This window comes from Malaclemys terrapin, chromosome 3 (assembly GCF_027887155.1).
Source record: "Malaclemys terrapin pileata isolate rMalTer1 chromosome 3, rMalTer1.hap1, whole genome shotgun sequence".
NCBI classification, from domain to species: Eukaryota; Metazoa; Chordata; order Testudines; family Emydidae; genus Malaclemys; species Malaclemys terrapin.
In genome coordinates, this window is record NC_071507.1 from 45,230,362 (window position 1) to 45,253,524 (window position 23,163).

The 23,163-nt window shown below is 44.4% G+C and overlaps 1 protein-coding gene across 3 annotated transcripts in view; it reads left to right on the forward strand.

Annotated features, from left to right (window-relative positions):
• Positions 1-23,163, forward strand: part of PTPN14 (protein tyrosine phosphatase non-receptor type 14) — a 183,120-nt gene that overhangs the window by 157,145 nt on the left and 2,812 nt on the right. For 2 of the 3 annotated variants that reach the window (XM_054024345.1, XM_054024346.1), the window contains exons 15-19: positions 4,811-5,029; positions 10,005-10,133; positions 11,452-11,686; positions 13,440-13,603; positions 17,464-21,901. In XM_054024345.1, coding sequence (XP_053880320.1) covers positions 4,811-5,029; positions 10,005-10,133; positions 11,452-11,686; positions 13,440-13,603; positions 17,464-17,592 — 876 coding nt within the window. In that variant the 3' untranslated portion in view covers positions 17,593-21,901. Of the gene's footprint in view, positions 1-4,810; positions 5,030-10,004; positions 10,134-11,451; positions 11,687-13,439; positions 13,604-17,463; positions 21,902-23,163 lie in introns of those variants that run through there. The other variant, XR_008444559.1, reaches the window with a different exon arrangement.

The following is a 23,163-nucleotide window of genomic DNA, read 5'->3' on the forward strand; positions in this document are numbered from 1 at the left end:
CCAGCGATGGTGCATGGAACTGATGCTGCTTCAGCTAGAGCTGTTGCTTTTTGTTGGTTCAGACTCATTTGCCTCTTGCAAACATTATTGTATATAGTTTCGCTTTAGTTTAGTTCAACCTATTTGTTAAGTTAGAGACTTAGGTCCCTAAAGGGACTTCGCCTCGGGATGAGGCATGCCCCAGTCCCCAGGCTTTAAACCCTGCGATCGCTGTAAAAGGCCCATGCCCATTGGTGATCCACATAATAGTTGTTTTCAGTGCTTGGGGGGGGGGGGGGGGTAGCTCAGTGGTTTGAGCATTGACCTGCTAAACCCAGGGTTGTGAGTTCAGTCCTTCAGGGGGCCACTTAGGGATCTGGGGCAAAATCAGTATTTGGTCCTGCTAGTGAAGGCAGGGGGCTGGACTCGATGACCTTTCGAGGTCCCTTCCAGTTCTAGGAGATAGGATATCTCCAATCACATTAGTGATAAGTGCAAAATCTGCAAGTCCTTCAAGCCCAGGATGAAGAAGGAGCGTGACATTCGTTTGAAGGCGCTCCTGATGGAGTCTGCCCTTACCCTGATGCCAGAACAGTGTTCTCATTCGAGCACCATAACCTCGGTACGCAGTACCCCACCGGTACTGTCTACGAGCCAGCACCGGTCTCCTTCCATGGCTCCAGCCAAGAAGCCCAGGAAGACAGGGTGAGGAAGGTCTCCAGCTTCCTGCAAGGAAAAGGACAAATCTGGGGTGGACCTAGGCCCTGTCTCGGGTGCCTCTTCACCCCCTTCGGGATCCCGGGTCCCAGCTCAGCTCGAGCAGTGTATCCTAGCCCACTCCCCGCCTGGGATACACTGGTTGGGGTCGGATAGCATCAAAGGTCCTCGTCAGCTCCGGAGTCGGCGCCCAGAAGCTCCCCGGCACCGGTACCGCTCAAGGGACAAGTCAAGGGACCAATGGTACTGTTCCCTGGACCGTCGCCAATCCCCCAGGGTGGCGTCACCGTGTGCAGCTACATCTTCACGATGCTGAGCCCGCTCTAGTTCCCACTCCACATCCTGGTACCATTCGTTAAGTGTGAGGCGTAGATCACCAGCCTAGGGCTGTCACAGATCCGCCAAGTGCCGCCAGTCGCCAAGGCCCTGATCCAGACGCTCGTCGAGGTCAGCCAGATCCAGCTTCGGGAAGGGCGACCGGTACCGATTGGGACAGAGCCACCAATCAGCCCCATCTTGGTCACAGGGGAGCAACTGCTCGGGCTGTGGCTCAGGTTCGGAGCAAGGTTCCCTAGTGGCAGGACAGGCTCCGGCACCTACGGTGCAGACTACGTCGGCGGCACTGAAGCCAGGCCCGTGGCCTTATACTCTGTGACTGGCACAGTGGTACCCATGGGGGTTCGCTCAGCCCTCTCAGGCCGCCCACTCAATATCCAGAGCTTCGGAAAGACTGGCTATCGCCCTCTCTCACCCCCCTCCAGCCCAAGAGGCCTCGGCTGCAGGCACAGGAGGAAGTGGGCGAGCAAGCCACCGGACCACCTATGGTTGCAGAGGACCCCTTGCTACTGGCTTCCTCCTCCTTGTCACCAGATGAGGCCATAGTGGGGCCCCCTCCATCGGTGCCCCAGGATGATGCTAAAGCACATCAGGAGCTGTTAGAGAGCTGCCACCAACCTGGGCCTCCAGGCGGAGGAGTTAGAGGAACCCACAGACTCCCTCTTTAATGTTCTCTGCCCCGTGGCCCCGGCCAGGCTAGCTTTGCCCCTACATGAGGGGGTCACTAAAATTACAAATGCCCTCTGGCAAACTCCTTCCTCCTTGCCTCTGATCTCCAAGAGGATGGAGCGCACGTACTTTGTGCCATCCAAAGGCCACAAGTACCTGTCCCCTGTTCCTAATTCCCTAGTGGTAGAGGCGGTGAATCACAGGGAGAGACAGCGTCAACCGGGGGCTACCCATAAGAATAAAGACTCAAGGCGACTAGACTTGTTTGGGTGTAAAGTTTATTCGTCCTCCAATCTACAGTTGTGGAATGCCAACCATCAGGCCTCACTAGGCCACTGTGATTTTAATATGTGGCAGGCCGTGACCAAGTTCAAGAGTGCCCTTCCTGAGGCTTCTAGGAAGGAGTTCCGGACAATCCTTGATGAGGGCTCGACTGCAGCCAGAGCAGCTCTCCAGGCAGCATCGGATGCTGCAGACACCGCCGCCCATACCATGGCATCAGCCATCTCGTTGTTCAGGGCTTCCTGGCTGCTCCTTTCTGGTCTTTCCTCGGAGGTGCGGCAGTCAATGCAAGACCTCCCTTTGGATGGGCACGCTCTGTTCGCAGAACAGGCAGACATTAAACTTCATGGCCTGAAAGATTCATGTATGACCCTAAATACACTGGGCCTGTACGTCCCCGGCCCTGCCCGCAAGCGGTTTAAGCCACAGCAGCCTCAGAACCAGGGGAGCCTCCCCACAAAAGATCCAGGGGCAACAAGAGGTGCTAGGCCACCAACCCCCATCTGCATCACAGGAGGGCTTGACCTGCAGTAAGTAGATGGGCAAGCGCCCGTTTTGAGGGTACGCCTGAGGGTGACCTACCGCACTGTTCCCCAGATCCTTCCTCCCCTCTGTTTGCCAACCGCCTTTCTTCCTTCCTCCTTGCGTGGGCGTCTATAACATAGGACCAATGGATCCTCAATACAGTGGCGCAGGGTTACACCCTTCAGTTACTTTCTACTGCCCCTTCCGGCCTCTCCTCCCTGTTCCTCCTCAGGGACCTCCTCACGAGAATCTTCTCGTTCAGGAGGTAGAGGGTCTACTACAGCTGGGTGTGGTGGAAGTAGTTCCTGTGGAGTACAGGAACAAGGGGTTCTATTCCCAATACTTTTTAATCCCCAAGGCCAAGGATGGTCTGCGACCCATACTACACCTGCATACTTGAACCACTATTGAGCGAAAGTGAAGTTCTGCACAGTCTCCCTGGATCCAGGAGACTGTTACGCTGCCCTCAATCTGAAAGATGCATACTTCCACATTGTCATCTTCAAGGGACACGGACGTTTCTTCCGGTTTACGGTAAGTTCCAACCACTCTCAGTTCCCGGACTTTCCTTTTGGCCAAGTGATGGCACCGGGGGTATTTACCAAGTGCACGTCGGTGGTGGCGGCTTACCTCAGACGTCAGGGTATCCAGATCTACCCATACCTCGATGACTGGCTCATCAAGGGCAGCTCAAGGTCCAAGGGGATGTTCCAGTGCTGCTAGCCATGTGCCGTGGCCTTGGTCTGTTTGTGAACGACAAAAAATCGACCGGCACACTGGAGAGTCAGGGCACTGATAGACCTCATCGTGGAAGTCTCCACATTTCCCTTGACCATGGCCAGGGTTTGCCAGTGCATGCTAAGTCACATGGCAGCATATTCATATATATGGTGCACCACACCAGGCTCTAGATGCGACCCTCAGTTCCGGCCCCACACGGCTTTCCTTCCCACGGTGGTGTCCACTTTCCACATGAGCCAGGACATCTTTCTTCCGGTCTTCTGCCTTAAGCCCCATAAGACTAGTGAAGAGAGGCGCCTTCACGCTTTGGATGTAAGAAGAGCTCTGGCTTTCTACCTAGATTGGACAAAACCTTTCCGTAAGTCGACTCAGCTTTTCATAGCTGATAGGATGAGGGGCCTCCCAGTGTCCATACAAAGGATTTTTAACTGGATCACCTATTGCATTCAAACCTGCTACGAGTTAGTGGGAGACCCTCCGCCGCCAATCATCAGAGCCCACTCGACTAGAGCGCAGGCATCCTCAACGGCCTTCCTGGCACATGTTCCAATCCAGGACATCTGTAAATCTGCGACGTGGTCCTCAGAATACGCGTTTATGGCCAACTATGACATCATGCAGCAGGCCAGAGACCACACTGGGTTCAGCAGAGCTGTATTGTAATCTACATGTCCTGCCTCCAGAGGTACTGCTGGGAGTCACATAAGTTGAATGGACATGAGCAAGTACTTGAAGAAGAAAAGACAGTTACTTTTTCCATAACTGGTGTTCTTCGAGATGTGTTGGTGATGTCCATTCTACATCCTGCCCTCCTTCCCCTCTGTTAGAGTTTCTGGCAAGAAGGAACTGAGGGTGTAGGGGGCTGGCAGCACCCTATATGCCGCAGAATACACGCGCCACTCCAGGGGGCGCCGGAGCCGGTCCCCTACGGATACTTTTGAGGGAAAAACTTCTGGCACCGATGCATGTGGCGAGCAAACACACCTAAGTTGAATGGACATAAGCAACACATCTCGAGGAACACCAGTTATGGAAAAAGGTAACTGTCTTTATTTGTATGTGCACAGAAATGGCAATGTACAAATTAAGGCCATGTTTTGAAAATGTGAACCTAAATTCATTGTAACAAAAGAGTGACTATTTTTAAAGACAGGTTTCAGAGTAGCAGCCGTGTTAGTCTGTATCCGCAAAAAAGATTTTTAAAGAGAATTTTTTTCAAAAATGTACTTAGATAAGTCCATTTATGGAATCAGGATTGTAACTAGAAGATTTTTGCTTTATCTAGCACCAGAATCTGTAACTATAAAAAGAGAATGTGCTAGAAACATAAAATTCTCTGCTGATTTAACTACACTGAAGCAGACAGAGTTATGCATTCTCAGACAACATAAAACTTTGTATAGTAAGCAGTATAGCTCCAAGCAAAAAGACGAGAACATCCTAGTTTGTTTGATGATTCGTTTTGTATTGAGATAAAATACTGCAGTGTGATACTTCTGCAGTCATTCTGTCTTGAAAAATTACTTGATGAGAGTATTCCTTTCCTTCTGTTAAATCACAGTGCAAAATCTTGAAGAGGAAGTTGGAAGAGGGGATGGTATTCACCGAATATGAGCAGATTCCAAAGAAAAAGGCAGATGGGATCTTTACCACTGCAGCATTGCCTGAAAATGCTGAGCGCAACCGCATCAGGGAAGTCGTTCCTTATGAGGAGAACAGAGTAGAGTTGGTACCAACCAAAGAAAATAATACAGGCTACATCAATGCCTCGCACATAAAGGTAAAGGTTTTTGAAGCATCACATGGCATATGAAGAAACAGGGGAGTGGGTATGTTGTTACAGGTATGGCCATTGTTTTCTATCATTAGAGGACTTGCAAAAGGTCATTTACTCACATCTATCTAGGTTTCTTTAAAAAATGGGCAGGTTGTTTCACCTTGGACAACAATGTCACTACATCACATTCCTAATTTCAAGGCTCAGTGAACAATCATGAATTGATGTATTTATTACATTTCTGAGACCTAGAAATAATTGTATAGAAATTTCCTTATCTGTTGCAATGTTGCATAGACTAGCGGCTGAATGCTTGTATTAAGCTAAAAAGGGCACCCAACATATCTTAAATTTAACTAATGGGCTAGCTCTACCCATATTAGTTCAGACCAATACAATTTGCATCACCCTGATCCTGCAGGAGCAGCTGGACCAGCGGGAATTTCCTCTCAGGGGAGGAGGATAGGCAGTGGTTCCACCAGGAGAAACTTTAAATGGAAACCTGCAGGGAGAAGGGAAGTGCACTGAATCAGTAGGAGGCCTGGCCCCAAAGCTTCTATCTTATTTTTAAAACTTACGGGGCTTGATTTTTAAAATATAGGGTGTTAAATGCATGTTTGCCTTTTGAGCATGTCCAGCACTCAAGTGGTCTAGTAAATCAGACCCCTAAAATAATGGCTCTTCCATTTAGACTGGTCATGTGAGCATTCATATTGCCTTGTTTCAAATGGGAGTTTTGTAAAATGAACTTATGTTACTGTTCAGAAATTCATTGTATGAATGGTTTAAATACAGTCTGACCCTCTTGTAAGCCTGCTGTATAGTCATTTTCAGCAGAAAGCTGTTTCAGGGTGGCTGCAAATTCATTTTTATCTTCTTTGTTTCCAATTACAGCTTTTCAAGGTCCCTTGGTGATTATCACTCTGTCCTGAGAGAAGTAGTGGTACTCAGTTCATGCCAGGCTGCCATGTGGCATAACAGGGCTGCCTTTTCCCATTGTCAATAACAAAATGGGGGAAAAAATCAAATTAGAATAATAAATAAAACATTCTGTTCATTTACATCTTCGTGGAAGAAAGGCCTTTAAATCCAAAGAGAATAGCTAATCTTAGTCATGATTTTCAATATTAAATACTGTTGATTCAGAACACCTTTCTAAACCAGAATCCTGTCGGGTTATCACTTTCCCACCAGAGTCCTGGTGGGTAGCAGATACTGGTTTTTGGCATCATCTGCCATTGCTAGAATGATGGATTATTTAATCAATTTTTTTTTCATCTAATTTGTGGGAGAAAAAAATTCCTAACAATATAAATTGTGCCCATAAGTTGGTATCAGCTAGAAAAAGAATTTTCCTCAGCCAGTTTTAAGAGTCCACATTTAATTTTTTGTGTCACTTTTGTTCGCGCACCCATTTGAGATCTAGAGAGCATGCACGAACATGCACTCATGTTTTAGTATCTGACACTTTGGCTCTTGCCAGTATTTTCTCCTTGAACTCCAAGTGGCTGTTACAGAAGCCAAGCAAGTGATCTTTTTGCTTAGAAGGTGAAATCGCATCTGTGAAATTTACCTCTGTAGCATAAAGTGTGTGCTTGCAGCCCAATACTCAATTTTTAATAACCTGCAGTCAGGGCATTAGAATGCAGTAAACATTCCAGGTATCACTCTCCCTCCAGACTATTTATGGTTCTATCCTATCAGATGCCAGGAGGCTGGATATTTGGACCAGAAGTCAGAAGACAAAGACAGCTCCTATATCATTTTGATAAGATCCGTGCCTGGAGGATCATGACCCCACCACCACTAAGCCTGCTGTCCCTGTGGGTTGTCAGCACTTCTCTGCTTACTTAACACTGGCCTATCCTGTCAAGATGTTAAGCACAATCCAAATACGGAGACACAAATCATAATTTAAGTTATGGATTTAAAAAAAAACCTCTTGCTTTTTGCTGAACATAGAGCAGGGGCAGGCAAACTTCTTGGCCTGAGGGCCATATCGGGTTTCGGAAATTGTATGGAGGGCCGGTTAGGGGAGGCTGTGCCTCCCCAAACAGCCAGGGGTGGCCCGGACAACGCCCCCTATCTGACCCACCCCCCCTGCTTCTCGCCCCCTGACGGGCCCCCCCAGGACCCCTGCCCCATCCAACCCTCCCTGTCCTCTGATGGTCCCCCTGGGACTTCTTCCCCACCCACCCCACACCTGCTCCCTGTCCGCCCCAGCTCCCTCGCCCCTGACTGCCCCCTGCTACTCCATCCAACCTCTCCTCTCATTCCTGACTGCCCCCCTGGGACCTCTGCCCCATTCAACCACCCTTTCTCCGCCTCTGGAATCCCTGCCCCTGCTGCCCCATCCAACCCCTCCCTCCTTCCTGACTGCCCCTCCAGGACCTCTGCCCCCATGTTCCCCACCCTCTGACTGCCCCGACCCCTATCCACATCCCCGCCCCCGACCACCCCCCTGAACTCCCCTGTCCTCTATCCAACCCCCCCTGCTCCCTGCCCTCTTACCGTGCTGCCTGGATTACCGGTGGCAGGCGGCGCTACAGCTGCGCTGCCCAGAGCACCAGGACAGGCAGCCGTGCCACCCAACTGGAGCCAGCCACGCCACCGCGCAGCACAGAGCACGGGGTCAGGTTGCGGCTCTGCAGCTGCGCTGCCCCAGGAGCTCGCAGCCCACCGCCCAGAGCATCGTGCCAGTGGCGCAGTGAGCTGAGGCTGCAAGGGCGGGGGGAACAGCGGGGGAGGGGCCAGGGGCTAGACTCCTGGGCCAGGAGCTCGGGCTGGGCAGGAGGGTCCCGTGGGCCGGATGTGGCCCACGGGCCGTAGTTTGCCCACCTCTGACATAGAGCATAATCCAAAGATCGTGAAAAAGATTCCCATTGATTCAGTGGACTTTGGATCAGGTCCATATTACACAAAAATGCAATCAAATAAAAAAAATCATATATTGAATACAGCTACATATACAAATACAGGGCCAGATGTCGAGTTTTTGAAATTTCAATTGATTTTAAGCACTGTTCATCAATTATCTGGATTTGGCCCACAGATTGTAGTTACTGTACATACAGAAGAGTGGTGTATATGATTGAACAGGAAACAAAACAAGGAGCTAGATTTAGGGGGGAAAAAACCTTTCCTGGTATATTCAAAACAATTATTTAAATACAGCTCTAATCATTGTGGCATCTAAGTGCAAAAGCCAAACATCCGAGTTTAGTGCTGCTGCAGCAGTACGAGCTAAACTGACATTCCTTTCCTAAAATTTATACAAAGACTTGCATCTCAAGCATGGTATGCACTTAGTTTTGTCAACATTATTGATTGTTCTTTATAGCATTGGCTGCCAGAACCTTGATATCTGTGTTTGTATCAGCACTTAATATAAATCTTTTTCTCTGGGATTTATAACTTTGTCAATAAAAAGTTGCTCTGGACTGAAACTTGGAATTAGAGGTCCCAGTCTCTGAGACACAGAAAATATATATAAAACTTTGTCATAATGGGTTCACCTGGTTTTGTTTTTAAGCTGCTAAAAGTAATTTTTTTTTTAATTAGATTTAGTGACTTTAAATGTTCTTGGGTTTTTTTAGCTGTAGAATTGAAAAATAGTTTGGATATGAAAAAAAAGTGAAATTTAGTAGGTGATAGTGTTAAAATGGCAGATTTTTACACATACCAGCAAGTAACTTTTAAATTATCTAAATATTTTAGAAGATTTACTTCATAGGAGAATTACAAATAATATGTTGTAAATGGGAATTTTCAAGGTGATCTAACAGTACATTTTAGTTATTGCACAGTATAGAGCATGTAAATTTTGTTTCAAATATTCTTTTTAATTACCTATTTATATGCTGCAGTGCAAACACACCAAAAGTATTTTTGCAAGATCTGTTACGTCAATTATATGTATTGGAAAAGGATTTCCATAATTTACTCTTGAAAAACTGTTAAATGTGCCATATCTATTGATAGACTGCAACCACTGAACTGAAAACCTAAATTAGTAGAGGAAGAGAAATTCAAAGCAAATTCTGACATTCTATCTGTATTTCATTGCTAGCTGGCTGCTGGCGTATCAGACTAATGTGTTATATGCAATGTGTGGGCATAACTGGATGATTTGGGAACAGGCTCAACTGCAACTTTGAAAGTGACAGAACAGGACTACTTTCTAGAAATAATTTTTGTCCATTATAAAATAATTAAGCATAATCAAATCTAGTGACATCAGAGGACTAATCAACCTCTGGCTTTCCTGATGCAAAATGTTCAAATGGTGCTTACAAAACTGTATGTTATTTGCAGCCGTGCGGTCTTTTGAAATACATGTAGAATCTGCCTAGTGCCCAGACTTTCTTTCAGCGCAATCACTGAGGGCCTGATGCAAAGCCCATAGGAGTCAACAGGAGTCTTTCTAGGGTTAAGTCTACACTGCAACTGGGAGTGAGCCTCCCGTCCCAGGTAGACAGTTTTGAACTAGAGTGGCTCCAGCTAGCATGCTAAAAATAAAAGTGTGGACATTGCTTTCAGGCTGCAGCTCGGGCACTCAAACACATCTGAGGCTCACTCCCAGCAGCAGTGTAGAAATATCCTTAGTGATTTCAATGGGCTTTGAATCAGGCCCTTAAGCAAAGATTTTCCTTTTTCCATTTTATGCACTGCATGGTCTTAATTTTCTGCAAAACAGGAAGAAGTATTCCTCGCGAGGGTTTGCTCATGTCTATTCCATTCTAGGTGTGCGCGCACCCACATGCACAGTCATCGGAGGTTTTTGCCTTAGCAGTATCTGTAGGGTCAGCTATAGCGCCCCCTTGAGTGCCGCACTCATGTATTGGTATATGAGGCACCGCCAACCCTACGTCCTCTCAGTTCCTCCTTACTGCTGTGACGGTTGGTCGGAGCGCCTTGTCTTGAATCGCACTGCAGAAAAGTCTGGCATTAACTGTATTTGTTTTTTTCTGACTCCTAGGTTACTGTAGGTGGGGAGGAATGGCACTATATAGCCACACAAGGACCTTTGCCACACACTTGCCATGACTTCTGGCAGATGGTGTGGGAACAGGGGGTGAATGTTATAGCCATGGTCACAGCTGAAGAGGTACGTAAAATTACGTAGAGCAATTCTTTCCGAATGTGAGCAACTCTACCATTAAAAGAAGAACAGGAGTACTTGTGGCATCTTAGAGACTAACAAATTTATTAGAGCATAAGCTTTCGTGGACTACAGCCCACTTCTTCGGATGCATACTCTACCATTGTCACTGCTTCCCATTCCAATAATGTTTTTCTTTAGCAGCCCTTTTATTTTCTCCTTTTATTCCCCTTGAACAGTTGTCTGGAGATAATCTACTGCTGTGACCTTGTCTTTTATAGCACTCTAGTATTTAGCTTGTCATTTACTAAAACAAAAAACAACCACCACCAAGCTTCAGTTCAGTTGTAAGACTTTGGTTTGCCAAACAAAGCAAAAATGTTTCCATTGGAATGAGAACCCTGAACTGCTCTTGGTTAAAACGACATTTATTCCCAGCGCATCCAAGGCCAGTTCTGCATACCATCATTCTTATCGCTGAAAAGAGACCAGAAGCTGTTGTTCCTGGAGAAGTGTCCATTTAAAAAAAACCCTTTTTATTCCTATGCCAAGCAAAACAGTTATTTTTATTGCACATGTTGCTAACTAACACTACATCCAGCTTTGAACCCTGCTGCCTTATCAGAACATAGGAATTAAAATACCACATTAGCCCAGTGTTCTGTCTAGTCCACTTTCGCATCTCTGACATAAACCAGTACCGGATTGTCAGAGGTTAGAGAGACAAATACTCTTAATGGACAGTTATGAAATAACCTGCCTATGGGGAAGTTTCTTCCTCACCTGTTGCAATCAGAAGTTGACATATACCCTGAAGGATGAGAGCTTTTCCCTTAGATTTTTTTTTTTTTTTTTTAAGTCTCTTTAATGCAGGCCCGCTGACAGCAATTCCGAATCCATCACTTCCAGGACCGACCACCGTGGCCAATCGCACTGGCCCGTAGCACAGGGCCCACAGCGGTCGCGCGTGCCTAGGAGCCCTGCAGCCTGCCTGGACAACTTTTAGATCGCCCGAGCTCCTGGGCAATTGCCCCCTTTGTCCACCCTGTCAGCAGGCCTCCTTTAATGAAACTGTGGATGTTCTTAGTACCCATCTAAATGTTCAAGCCTTGAGCCTTCTCAACCCTTGGACTAAATATTTTTTCTGGCATTGAGGTTCCATTCATTTAATGCCATTCAGTTTCTTGGGAAGCCCCTTGTTCTTCTCTTACGAGAGAAGATAAAAAGGAGTACCCAGTTTAGCTGCACAAGTGGTTCTGTTTGTGAGAATTATAATCATGACACTACAAGAAGAATCATTTTAATTTTGCTTTTTGCGGTTCAGGAAGGAGGAAGAAGCAAGAGTCATCGCTACTGGCCTAAACTGGGCTCTAAGCACAGCTCAGCCACTTATGGGAAGTTTAAGGTGACAACTAAGTTCCGCACGGATTCTGGATGCTATGCTACTACGGGGCTGAAGGTCAAGCATCTTTTGTCTGGGCAGGAGAGGACAGTGTGGCACTTGCAGTATACTGACTGGCCTGATCATGGTTGTCCAGAAGAAGTCCAAGGCTTTTTGTGTAAGATCCCTTAATTAATGCACACGTTTATGGTCACTGAACATGTTTAAGACCCAAAGGAGCATTGCACACTTTGTAGCTTCTGTCAGCCAAACTCATTGCACATGCCAGGGGCTCCTGGCGTCCCTCCTTTCCAGCCCAAAAGCTCCCTGTGTGCCATCCTCCTATCCCCCTGTATTTCAGGGGCTCTCTGTAACTTCCCCTCTTCTCCCCGCTGCCAGTGGCTTTGTGTGCTCCTTGCCCCTGCATTTCCACTTCACCCCCATCCTAGGGTTTGTGTGCCCTTCTCATTGCAGGGCCCCCCATTCTTTCCCTCAAGGCAGGCACTCTGTCTGCACCCTCTCCCACATATTTCCCCTTTCCTCCCATGCTAGGGGCTGTCTTCAGTAATCTTAACTCCCTACCTGCCCAGGAGGTGTTTTAATTATCGGACTGTTAAAGTGTGGGAGGTTTGGGTGAGAGGCAAAATTCTCAACCATTGTATTGACTTCTATTAATTCAGTACTGTTCCTTACTACTTTATGACTAATAAACACTTAATATGCCAGTAATAGTAATGCTACCATAATGACCCTAAGGAATGCATACCCGTTTTATTTAACTTTACAACTGGAGGGAGGAATATGCAAATAGAATTTTCAGCTTTGCCAAGGAAGTGACTCAGGGTATTATGGGTTAGTAATGGAGTTTTCACCCACCACTTTAAGTTGGGCTATTCCTGTTTCTCATTGTATTTCCAAGCTTTTTATTTATTTATTTATTTATTTTTAAAAGGACAGTCTTCCAACATTCAAACGCAGCAATTGGGAAGCTGTAAAAATTGAAACCTAGCTGTTCATAGATACAGCTGGACATGCAGGTCATGATTCTCCACTGCTGTACACCTAATGAAATCACTTCCACTTGTGCAAAACAGGTGTAAAATGCCACCTTTCTGATTTTGCTTGCACAGGTGGGAAGGACTGCACAGGGTGCAGTATAATGGTGAATTAGGCCCAGAGACTTAATTTCTGCGGTTCAAACAATTCCTGATGGAATAACCTTGGGAGAGGCCCATACCCAGATCAGAACCTGAGTGTCCTGGTTTGCATTGTGTTTACCCAACCAGCTGAGCACTAGGATATCTGAAATGTTTATACTTTGATAAGCAAAAAGCCACTATTTTGGAGAGCATTAGAGCTAGACGAGAGGACTCTCAGAGATCCTTACACTTTACAGTCGTGATTACAGGAAAGCCACAGAGAACTGTGTCCAAAAAAAAGTCCTAATACCTGCTGAAAAACAAACAAAAAAGTAGAGACATGGTTGACATTCTCACTCATTCTACAAGGGAAGGAAAGAAAAGGGCAGATGGATGCTCACTTCCCATCCGCTACTGGCTCTGGCAGGCGGTAGTTTCAAGGGGACTTAGCTGTTGTTTTTGATCCCAGCCTGTTAATAGCAGGAATTGCTGTAAGTAATGTCTAGAATCATCTGCTTTGGGGAGCTAGGGATTTGCAGAGGGGAAAACAGAATTTAATTTTTTAAAAAGAACTATTTAATTTAAGAGACCAAACTCCCAAGTAATAATTGACACCCAGCTGGTACTCGCTGGATTCAGTGCTGTTCAGTACACAGTGGCCAAATAATTAGTGTCTTGTAGGAACTGTAAATTATTGTCACTTAAAAAGAAAACTGACTTTCTCATAAATTTTTCAACTTTTATGTGAAGCCATATAGGATTTTACAGCATAATTTGCATTTTATCTTACAGCCTATTTGGAGGAGATACAGTCGGTACGTCGCCATACCAACAGCGTGTTGGATGCTAGCAACAATTGCAACCCGCCAATCGTGGTTCACTGCAGTGCAGGTGTAGGGAGGACAGGGGTGGTTATCCTAACAGAACTGATGATTGGCTGCTTGGAACATAATGAAGTAAGTAAACTTCCCCCTTAATAATTCTTTTCCCTTAGCTGGTCCATTGAGTAATTTACTACATTTGTGTTGGGGCAAACTAGTCATAAAATATCATCCATCTCATTGCATTACTGTACCCAGACACAGTGAGCAGAGATTTGACACTAGCTGCCATATGTACCTTGACAATTTTGTAGGTATTGTTTTTATTTTTATTATTTTAATAAAGCACTGCTGAGATAGGACACTTGCCCCAAAGAGTTTACAATCTAAATTAAGATGGTCTGTACCTGTCTTAATTAATCAATCTGGAGACAGAACTGTGTAAAAGAGCAGATTGAGAGCCACTGGAAAAGCATGCTGGCTTCCAAACTGGTTTGGACTATTGATTTAGTTCTCTAGCTTCTATCTTCAGTTTCCTCTCTCTCTCTCTCTCTCTCTCTCTCTCTCTCTCTCTCTTTGGCTTCTAGACTGGAACAAAGCTCAGCTGTGACTCAAAAATAACAGGAAAAAAAGGTTGATGGGTCACAGCCAGTATTATGAGACCTATTACACAGGCTGGCACTCTGTTAGACTATCAACAACATAGAAGTTACAGTATGTAACTACTTGTTGTTCTGCTGTATTCTTTGTCATTGGGGAACAGTGCAGCAAAAACACTACGTCCTGAAGAAAAATATGATGTTGGTGTACAATGCCAACCTCAGGAAAACAGCTATTGAAATGAAGGGGCTTCCTTCATCGAGTGAACTGCTGGAAAACTTTAATCCCTTGTGCCGGATCCAGCCTGCGGGCCGTAGTTTGCCCACACCTGTACGATAGCAATCAGCATAGTCAGATCCGAGTATACCTGAATCTAGCACTAACCTGGCACTCTAACGTGAACCAGTGATCCTTGCCGCAATGCCCCTTACGTGAGAAAGATGTTTGTAGTGTGGAAGGCAAAGCTAGTAATTGTTTTAATTCTGTATCTTACTAAATATCACCTTTACAAAGCATTATTAATCTCTTGTTGACAGATGCACTGTGGTGGGTTTTGAATGCAAAGATTCCCCCATTCCTGGAATAAAGTGGTTAATTAAGCTCTCCTGAGATAGGTCGGGGCTGGCCTGTTGTACATCCTTGTAAGGCTGACTATAAATATAGACGTTAGATGTGTGCTTAGTGTTACACACACACACACAAAATAGCTCTGAGATTAATCAAAGCCTGACCCATGTGGTGATGACACAGAAAGTGACTGATCAGCAGATGTTATTGGCCCAATAGAAATCAACAAACTGTCAAATGCTGAGACTGAAACTTAGGTTGTGCAGGCCCAAACTGGTTTGCTGTCCCCCCCCCCACCCTTTTTTTTCTTTTTCTTTTTTTTTTTTTTTTTGGTCTTGTCGTCGTTCAGGCAAGTTCTGACATGGCTTGGCTCAACATGACCCAATTGCTTTTCTAACCATCACATTCCATGCTGAGGCATTCTGTGGTTTAGCAGTGTAAACCCAAAACAGGAGCTTATGCTCTCATCTACACAGATTTGAAAATAAAATGAAAATCCTCATCACAATTTCTACCCTTCTTGGTATTTATGTGCCATCTATAACTACTCTCTGGTTAGGGTTGCCAACCCTCCAGGATTGTCATGTGATGAAACCTCCAGGAATACATCTAACCAAAACTGACATCCCGTCTCCTGTAACAGCTCATTTGTGGAATGGCATAAATATGGCTCTACTTTAAAAGCTGTGATCACCGGTGTTGCCTGTGAACTGCACAGCCGTGCAGCAGTCTTGTATATATGGTGCAGGTCAGGCACCGCCGCTCTCATCTTCTCTGTGGTGGCTCCAGCAGGGATGTGGTGTAGTCCTTTAAGAACCTGTTCTGCTCGCCCCACCCCACCCATGACAGAACTTGTGCAGGCGTGCTGCTGTGGGAGTGGAAGCGCCTCTGATCTCAGGGACACACTGGCTGGGAGGAAGCAGTGGCAGCTCTGGGGTGCCCCTTGTGCAGGAGCTTAAGTGAGGGGCCTGATTGGGCTCTGCAGTGTACTCATATGTGCACCCATGCACGCACACAACACCCACTTTGCACGCCTCTCACCATACGCACAGCCCCCTTCCACACACCCGCACAAACCTCCCATACACATCCCTCACTCCAAGTGTAAGCTTGCCTAAGGACAAAAATATAGTGTCCAGTGGAGTTTGTAACCTGCTCAGTACAAAACAAACACACACACACAACATTTAGAGGGAACATTGGTGATCATGTCAGTTTGGGCTTATTTAATTAAAACTAGGGGCCTCCATCATTTTACGTAAATACACAGAAATGTATATGAGAAAGTGAAACACTTTCTAGAAACAATTCTCATAATGCATGGAAACCACACTAGTTTCCTAACACAGAGAGCCTCTGGTGGCTAAAGGCTGAACCAATTATATCCCTGTCCCTTTGCCCTGACCTCATTCTCATAATGCTGCTGACTTCAGCCAAAAGATTTTTAGTTTGTTCCAACTTGTGCTTCTGGAATGAAAAGTATAGTATAGCATTGCTGTAGAGAGTCATGGGTTTTCCTCTTTCGGCATGTAAGAAACAACACACAGCTGTTGTTCCAGGAACCTGGAACAGGGTCCATAGTAATGTGGAGGTTGAATGCAAACCTCTTGGCTGTTATCTTCTTGAGGGTTCTTGCTAGTTTTATTCCCTAAATCATCCACATTCCACCCAATTTTGATGCTCCCCCCCTTGTTAATGAAAATAGTTTACATCAGAAATAATGAACCTAAGGTTATGGAAAGAATTATTTACACCAAATGAATGAATTTCTCAGTGCTTTAAGTTTCCTGCATGAATAGTACTTTGGTACCTCAGTTTGGGCCTTGGTAGTTTTGAGCGCAATAGCTCAATGATTTTTGAACTACTCCTCACATACCTGTTCTAACAAGTTACCTATGTTTTTTCTTCTTTTGCTCTCTCAATGCAGGCAATAAAATGCTAATACTTCATATATTTTCCAGTGAATTCTAATGCTTCATCTTGCAAGCCTCTCTGTGTTTCACATAATCTGGTTCATGTCTTGGCTTTGATAATTAAAGAAGGTCAGAGCTTCTCTGTCAAGTGTCGGGTTTCTGGGTCTTGTGGACATTGCCAGTGACTTTCCTCTTTTTTGGCAAGGAACTGAGTGGCCTGAAAAGAGGGAGCAATAACTGCATCATACGGTCATGATATATTTGCCAATCCTTCTGTTCCGGCCAGGGACCCAATGTTGTTTGGACTCTTGGTTGCTTCCCGTGATTTGTAGAACCTTAATGTCCTTCTTCTATAAGTAAAATTGACCATGAATCACAGTGCAAATGGCTTCCATGCCTGCATGCACAGTGGATGGCAGAGGGGAGTTGACCCAAGAAATAAAATTTTGATTATTGAAATTCTCCATTTTCCCAGCATATGACTTGTCAGGTAACATGACACAATTAGTTAATTTTGGACAAGCTGAGTGTGGCTATATTTAACAAGAAGCCACCAGGTAGGATTTTAAGAGATTGCTCAGTTTCCTGAATAACCTTTCACTACACACTCAATCAGTGGTACCATATGAGGTAACAGTAATACATAGCTGGAAGACACCAAGTGTTCAGTGTTAAAGCTATTGAAGTTAATGTTAAAATTACCACTGACTTCAGTGGAAGCAGGATTGGAACCTTGGTTTCCTTTCATAGTGTGTATAATATATATGTATATTCCTTGCTATAATGTGGAAGGTAAGGCCAAAACTATAAATGAGTTATCTTTGTTCTTTCCTTACACTTAGTCAAAGGAGGGTTCTGGTGATGTTGGGTTTGATTAACACACAGCCTCACATCTTTGTCACCTTCACTTTCCAGAAAGTGGATGTTCCGGTGATGCTGAGACACCTACGGGAGCAGAGAATGTTCATGATTCAGACCATCGCTCAGTACAAATTTGTCTATCGTGTGCTCATCCAGTTCCTACAAAACTCTAGACTCATTTAATCTCCTTAGAGATCCCAGACGCAGTATTGTGGATTGGACTGAACCTTATTGGCAAGACAGACACATTCCTTTGACAAACGTGTCTTTTATCATGGTGTGCAAATATTGCACGTGCTCAAGTTGCCTCAAAAGTAAGGAGTCCTTGTTCTTCCGTAGAGAGTACCACAAATTATTTTGTACAAGGTAATTTATTTTTCATGGAATAACTTCTGAATTTCTTGAACTTGTAAAACTTGTGGTGAGGTTTGAATTGACATAACTGATCTGCGTTGCCAAGTATCCATAGGGAAGGTGATCCTCTCCAGGGGAGTTCTGTTGACCTGTATTCTGTTATATGGTTTATGAAATGAACAGGTCTTCAGGGAATGGCTTTTTTCCAGTAAGAACATTTTAGAGCCAATTTTGTGGCTTTCACAATGAAAACAAGACCTGCTAAAAGCCAGTTAAGACTCTGTAATGGGCCAAATCTGATGATAAATACAGAGAAGATACAATGCAGAGAACCCAAAACATGCATCCATAAATGAATGAATGGATGGAATATTACAAAGTAAGCAGTAGGGTATTTCAGGCAGGAAAGCTGGGTATGTGGCATTACCCCTTGGCTTGAAGTGGTTTCCATCATATACAGGGTTTACAGTTTTGTTCAATGGTTCTCCGCACCCCCACTATAAAAATTGTTCCAACGCCACTATAATCAGGTGTACAGAGACCTCAGATGTTCAAAATTTGGCAAGAATTACCATTGCAGCTTAGTACTTGACAAGAAGCCATATTACACTTTTGTTAATATCCACCAGCCTTTGATCCCTTCCTAGATAAAGAGCTGTAATACTCTGGCTAGGGCCCTGAACCCAACCACATTGTAGTCAGTGGGAGTCTTTCCATCAACCTTAGTGGGCTTTGGATTGAGCAATAGAAAAATGTCAGCCAATTGCAGCCCAGAAAATAGAAGTCAGACATTATGTTCTCACAAATGACTAACCCTTTCATTGTTGTCACAAGGCCAAATCCCACTCACCTTATTCAGGCAAGGAATGTCATTAAGGTTGAGACATCTCATCTCCAATCGCAGAGTTTTGTTTTCTGCACAAATCGTTCTCAGTCACTTAGATGGTTTACTTTCTAGCCCTTCGTGCAGTGCCCGTGATCTGTGCTCTCTGACCGATATCCCTGTGTTCTGTTTACTATCCTGGCTGCTGCCAAAATAGTGAACTGAAGTTTTTCGCTTACAGACTGCTCCTGCCCTCAGATTCTTTCCCAGTCCATGTCTCGCAGTTTGACCATATCACACCCCAGCCCTTCTGGCACTGGCAAGCTTTATTTCTTAGCTTTCATTCCCCCCACCCGGCCCCCTGCATTAAATTGCAGAGGCCATTTGCCCACTCAGGTTACCATTTTTATCCCAGGTCTCTTTGTATCCTTTCTCTCCTTTTATTTATATTCCAGTAGCCACTGAAAGCCCCAGTCTGCTACATCACATAAGGAGAGAAAATCCCTGCCCCGAAATGTTTACAATCTGAATAGACAAGACAGACAGATGGGGAGAGAAAGGAAGTGTTGTTATCCCCATTATACAAGTGGGGAGGTGAGGTACAGCTACTTTAAGTGACTTACCCAAGGTCACACATGAAGTCTGTGGCAGGAGACATGGGTTCCATTCGTGGCTCTAAATCCCAGGCCAGAACCTTAACCACCAGACCATCACTTTCCTCTCTTTTCCCTCTGCCTTCCCTTGAGACTGGCTGACTGTTCCACATCCTTTGTGCAAGTTCCCTCCTCTAGATCATTAATTTATTTCACTGAAGCCACATGTTCACTGTGGATCACTTTGTCCAAAAGTGATAGCTGCTGTACTTTAAAAAAAAAAAATGTAATTAACAGTATAGCTGGGTGGTGCTGACTCGTAAAAAACCAAAGCCCCCATATCTTAGAAAACTTGGTACAATGGGTCAAATTAAAATCCAGTGTAATGTACTGAGCTCAGTGGAACTGCATTTGCTTTCATCAGCTCTCAATTTTAGCCCCATATGACTGACAGCCCTGATCTTGTAGTGCAGTCTTCATGATGCACCCCCACGGCAACCCCCAGAAGCCAGGGGCAGGAGTCCACTTGTGTACATCACCCTGCAAGGCCCACGCAGGCTTTGCTTGAAATACCAGAAAACATTAAAAGAATCCATGCATAAATGTGGTTTCAGTCAAGGGTTTGCTTTAAATGTATGCTAGTGACACGCTATTACAACACTTGTGAAAGAAATGGATGGAAGAGCATTTTGAGTCTGGTATAGTCACTTGGCAGTACTTTAGATGGGGCAATTTTCTGTTAGTTTTGAGCAGAAAAAAGGAAGCTTAACTTTAAAAAGTCTGCTCAGGCCGTTGCTATTACCTGACTGAGCTTATACAATGTATAAATCAGGGCCAAATCTCCCCCCCTCCTCCCAAAAGGACACATTTACCTGCTGTCATCTGTGTTTTATTTGCTTTATCCTGCCTAGCCATGGCCCATTATATAGCTTCCACCTATCTTACTCTAGAAACAATCTAAACTGGACGGGTACATAATGACTGTAGGTGGGTTTAGAGCCATGCTGCCTAACCCCTAATCTGGAAACACCCCCTGTAGTCCAGCAAGCAGAGCCTGCAGTGTATCAACTTTATAGGAGAGCCAGGATTAGGGTGAAACATTGCACTCAGTATGGTCACCCCCAGCTGCTGCATTTTCAGAACTTGTCTTCCGGACTTCAGCAGCCAAATGTAAGCTCTTGTTTGTTCTGATTAAAGCTGTTTGCAAAGGCCACATAATTGTTTTAAACAAATGGTTAAAGGCTCACTCCTACAAGATTCTGAGTGCCCTCAACTTCAGTTGGGAGTTGAGGACACTCAGACCAGATCCTCAAAGGTATTTTAGATACTTAACTCCCATTAGGCACCTAAATAAATACCTTTGAGGCTCTGGCTGTGAGTGCCTTACAGATGTTGCTTATGCTGGTAGCTTGGCATTTACAGTAACATACTAGGGTGAAGGCATAATGGTGAGAAAAGAAAAGACAGGTTTCAGTTTCAAGCCACCAAAGGATGGTTAGGAAAAAAAAAATAGACCTAGTTAAACTATCTTGATATTATGTTTAAGAATCAGCTGATTTTCAGTCATCTTTAGTTTTCCTCTAATGCCTTCTGCCAGTGCCAATATCTCTCTTGTTAAATTAGCAGCAACCATTTAAAGTCTTTTCAGTGGCATCTGCATGGTAATTGCACAGAGATGCTTTATATCTGGGAATCAGGCCAAGGAATAAACCTTGAAGCAAAGTGTATTAAATTAGTTATCTCGTTATAGCTTTTTGAATAATTTCCTAATGATGAATTAAGTTTGAACTCAGCGCTGTCAAGTTCCATTGCTCCATTTGGATTTGAAAGGTAGAAAATCAGAAGGGAAAATAATTGTTCCTAGGTCGTCTTAGTCAGGTATCTTGGCGGAAATGTATATGACTACTGCTTCTTTGGATCTTCTGTAAGCACAGGAAAAAAAGTTATGAGAGAGCATAAATAGCTGTGTTAAAAAGGAAGAAAATTCAGCACCATTGTCGTTACGTGGCTTTTTGTAGTGCAAAGGCACATTACAGGTTTCTTTAAAAAAAAAAAAAATAATAATTACAAAATGGCACCAAAAGCCTTTCAACATTAGCAATAGGTGCCTATTAATGAGCCAGATAGATGGTCACATAACAACCACTTTCAGTCGGCTACTAAAATGGTAGCTGGAGTTTAAGGTGACTCACTCTTTCCCTTTTATTGAAAGCTTGGTCATTTTAGACTTTCCTTTTGTCTGACTTCAGTGTATTTTTCCTGCTAGATTTTATCTTGACTAGATCAGCTAGTATCTTAGATGAACTGAAATGGTGTATGTCTCCAGAGCTGCCTCTCTAGTCCCATTTGTAACGGTAACTTCATTATGCCAGGGTTTTACAGTTGAGAGAGGTGAATCTACTCCATATTGTAGAGGAAAAACGGAATATTCCGATGCTGAAGGACTGCAGCTTTATCACACCCAGGTTCTTTGGAACATATTTTCTTCATCTTAAGGGAAGGACAGGAATAAGCATTTTCTATCCAATTTCATTTGTTACAGTAGAAATGAAAGCATGGGACTTAAAGGAACAGTATCTTTTCATTTCTCTCCTACAGTTTTAGCATCTGGGTCTTTTAAAAGGAAAAGGAGAATGAAAACTCTAGTTATATTTGTGGTTTTCATGCTGTATTCACATCAAAGCATGGGCAATGGGTAGTTCACAAGAAACCACTTTTAAAGCACCAATTGAACTGCACAGCTACTTGAAGCAGTTCTGAAAACTAACTCCAAATAGACTTCTTCCAACTCTTGCCAGTTTCTATCTGACACACTCACCCATGTTATATCCCTGTGGATGTCTTATGCTCCTCATCTACTTCATAAAAGGGAATTTTAAGTAGATCAATAAGCCTGCATTCATTTTTTTTCTAGATAAAATGTTACTGTTTAACAGCCATAACTTTTGTGGTTTAATATTGAACACGTTGAACTGCTAATAGTTAACATTGACCCCAAATTCCATAGTACCCAAGTCCCCAGCTCATGGGTAGAGTTCATGCTCTTAACTATATATAGGTCAGGGATGGGGAAAATGGCTTTGCTAAATTTAGAATTCACTTATAAATAGTTTGATCAAAACTTACGGAGTTCTGAAGTTTGCATTCCACCACACTTTGCGGTGCAGAAGGGATGGAGCTCTGCCCAGTGCCTGAGGTTCATCTGCTCTGTCCCTGGCTGCCTCAACTGACCTGCCACAACACGCCATGCCAGCAGCTGGCTGCTGTCTCTGCAGAAACCCTAATCGTGAGGGTTTCCTCTGATGATTTGAAGGTACCGGCTGCAGAATTTGGGGCCATTTTGCCATGCATATAAATGGTAGATGGGCATGTGACCAGGCACAAGTAGGGCAGGGCAGGGCGAGACTCTGCATGCAGGAATACCCAGCTTCACAGTCTGATACAATGCTCTCTAGTGGGCTGGAAATTGAGTTGCATCCCCTTGGGCACTGGCAAGGTCCCTAAGCACTGAATGGGGTTTCAGAGTTAGTGGAATATAGTCTTGAGGCTTTCATACTAAATCTGATGTAACTTTGTATTGTAGGTGGTATGTTAACAGTGGTCAGATGTTGTTTGATTTGTTTTGGATTGAGAGGATAGCAGACTGGTTATTCTTTCACTAATTTCACCTGCTCACATTACTAATGCAGTCCAGACAGTCAAACCAAATTCACTGAAGGACACTTCTGCCCCATTAGCTGTGGCTTATTTATCTGTTGTCCCAGCTCTAAGTATCATTCTGTATTTATAGAATTAAAAACATTCTGGACTTAGAAACCAGAGGCTTTAGGGTAAATTCTTTTAGGAAGTTTTGTTTAACTTTTGTTTTAATGTCAACTGTTATTTACCAGACAGACAATGTGTGTGTCAAAAATATATTTATATTCATCCAATTCTTCCAGCAAATAAAACCATAACATGCTCTACCTGAAACCACTATGAAAT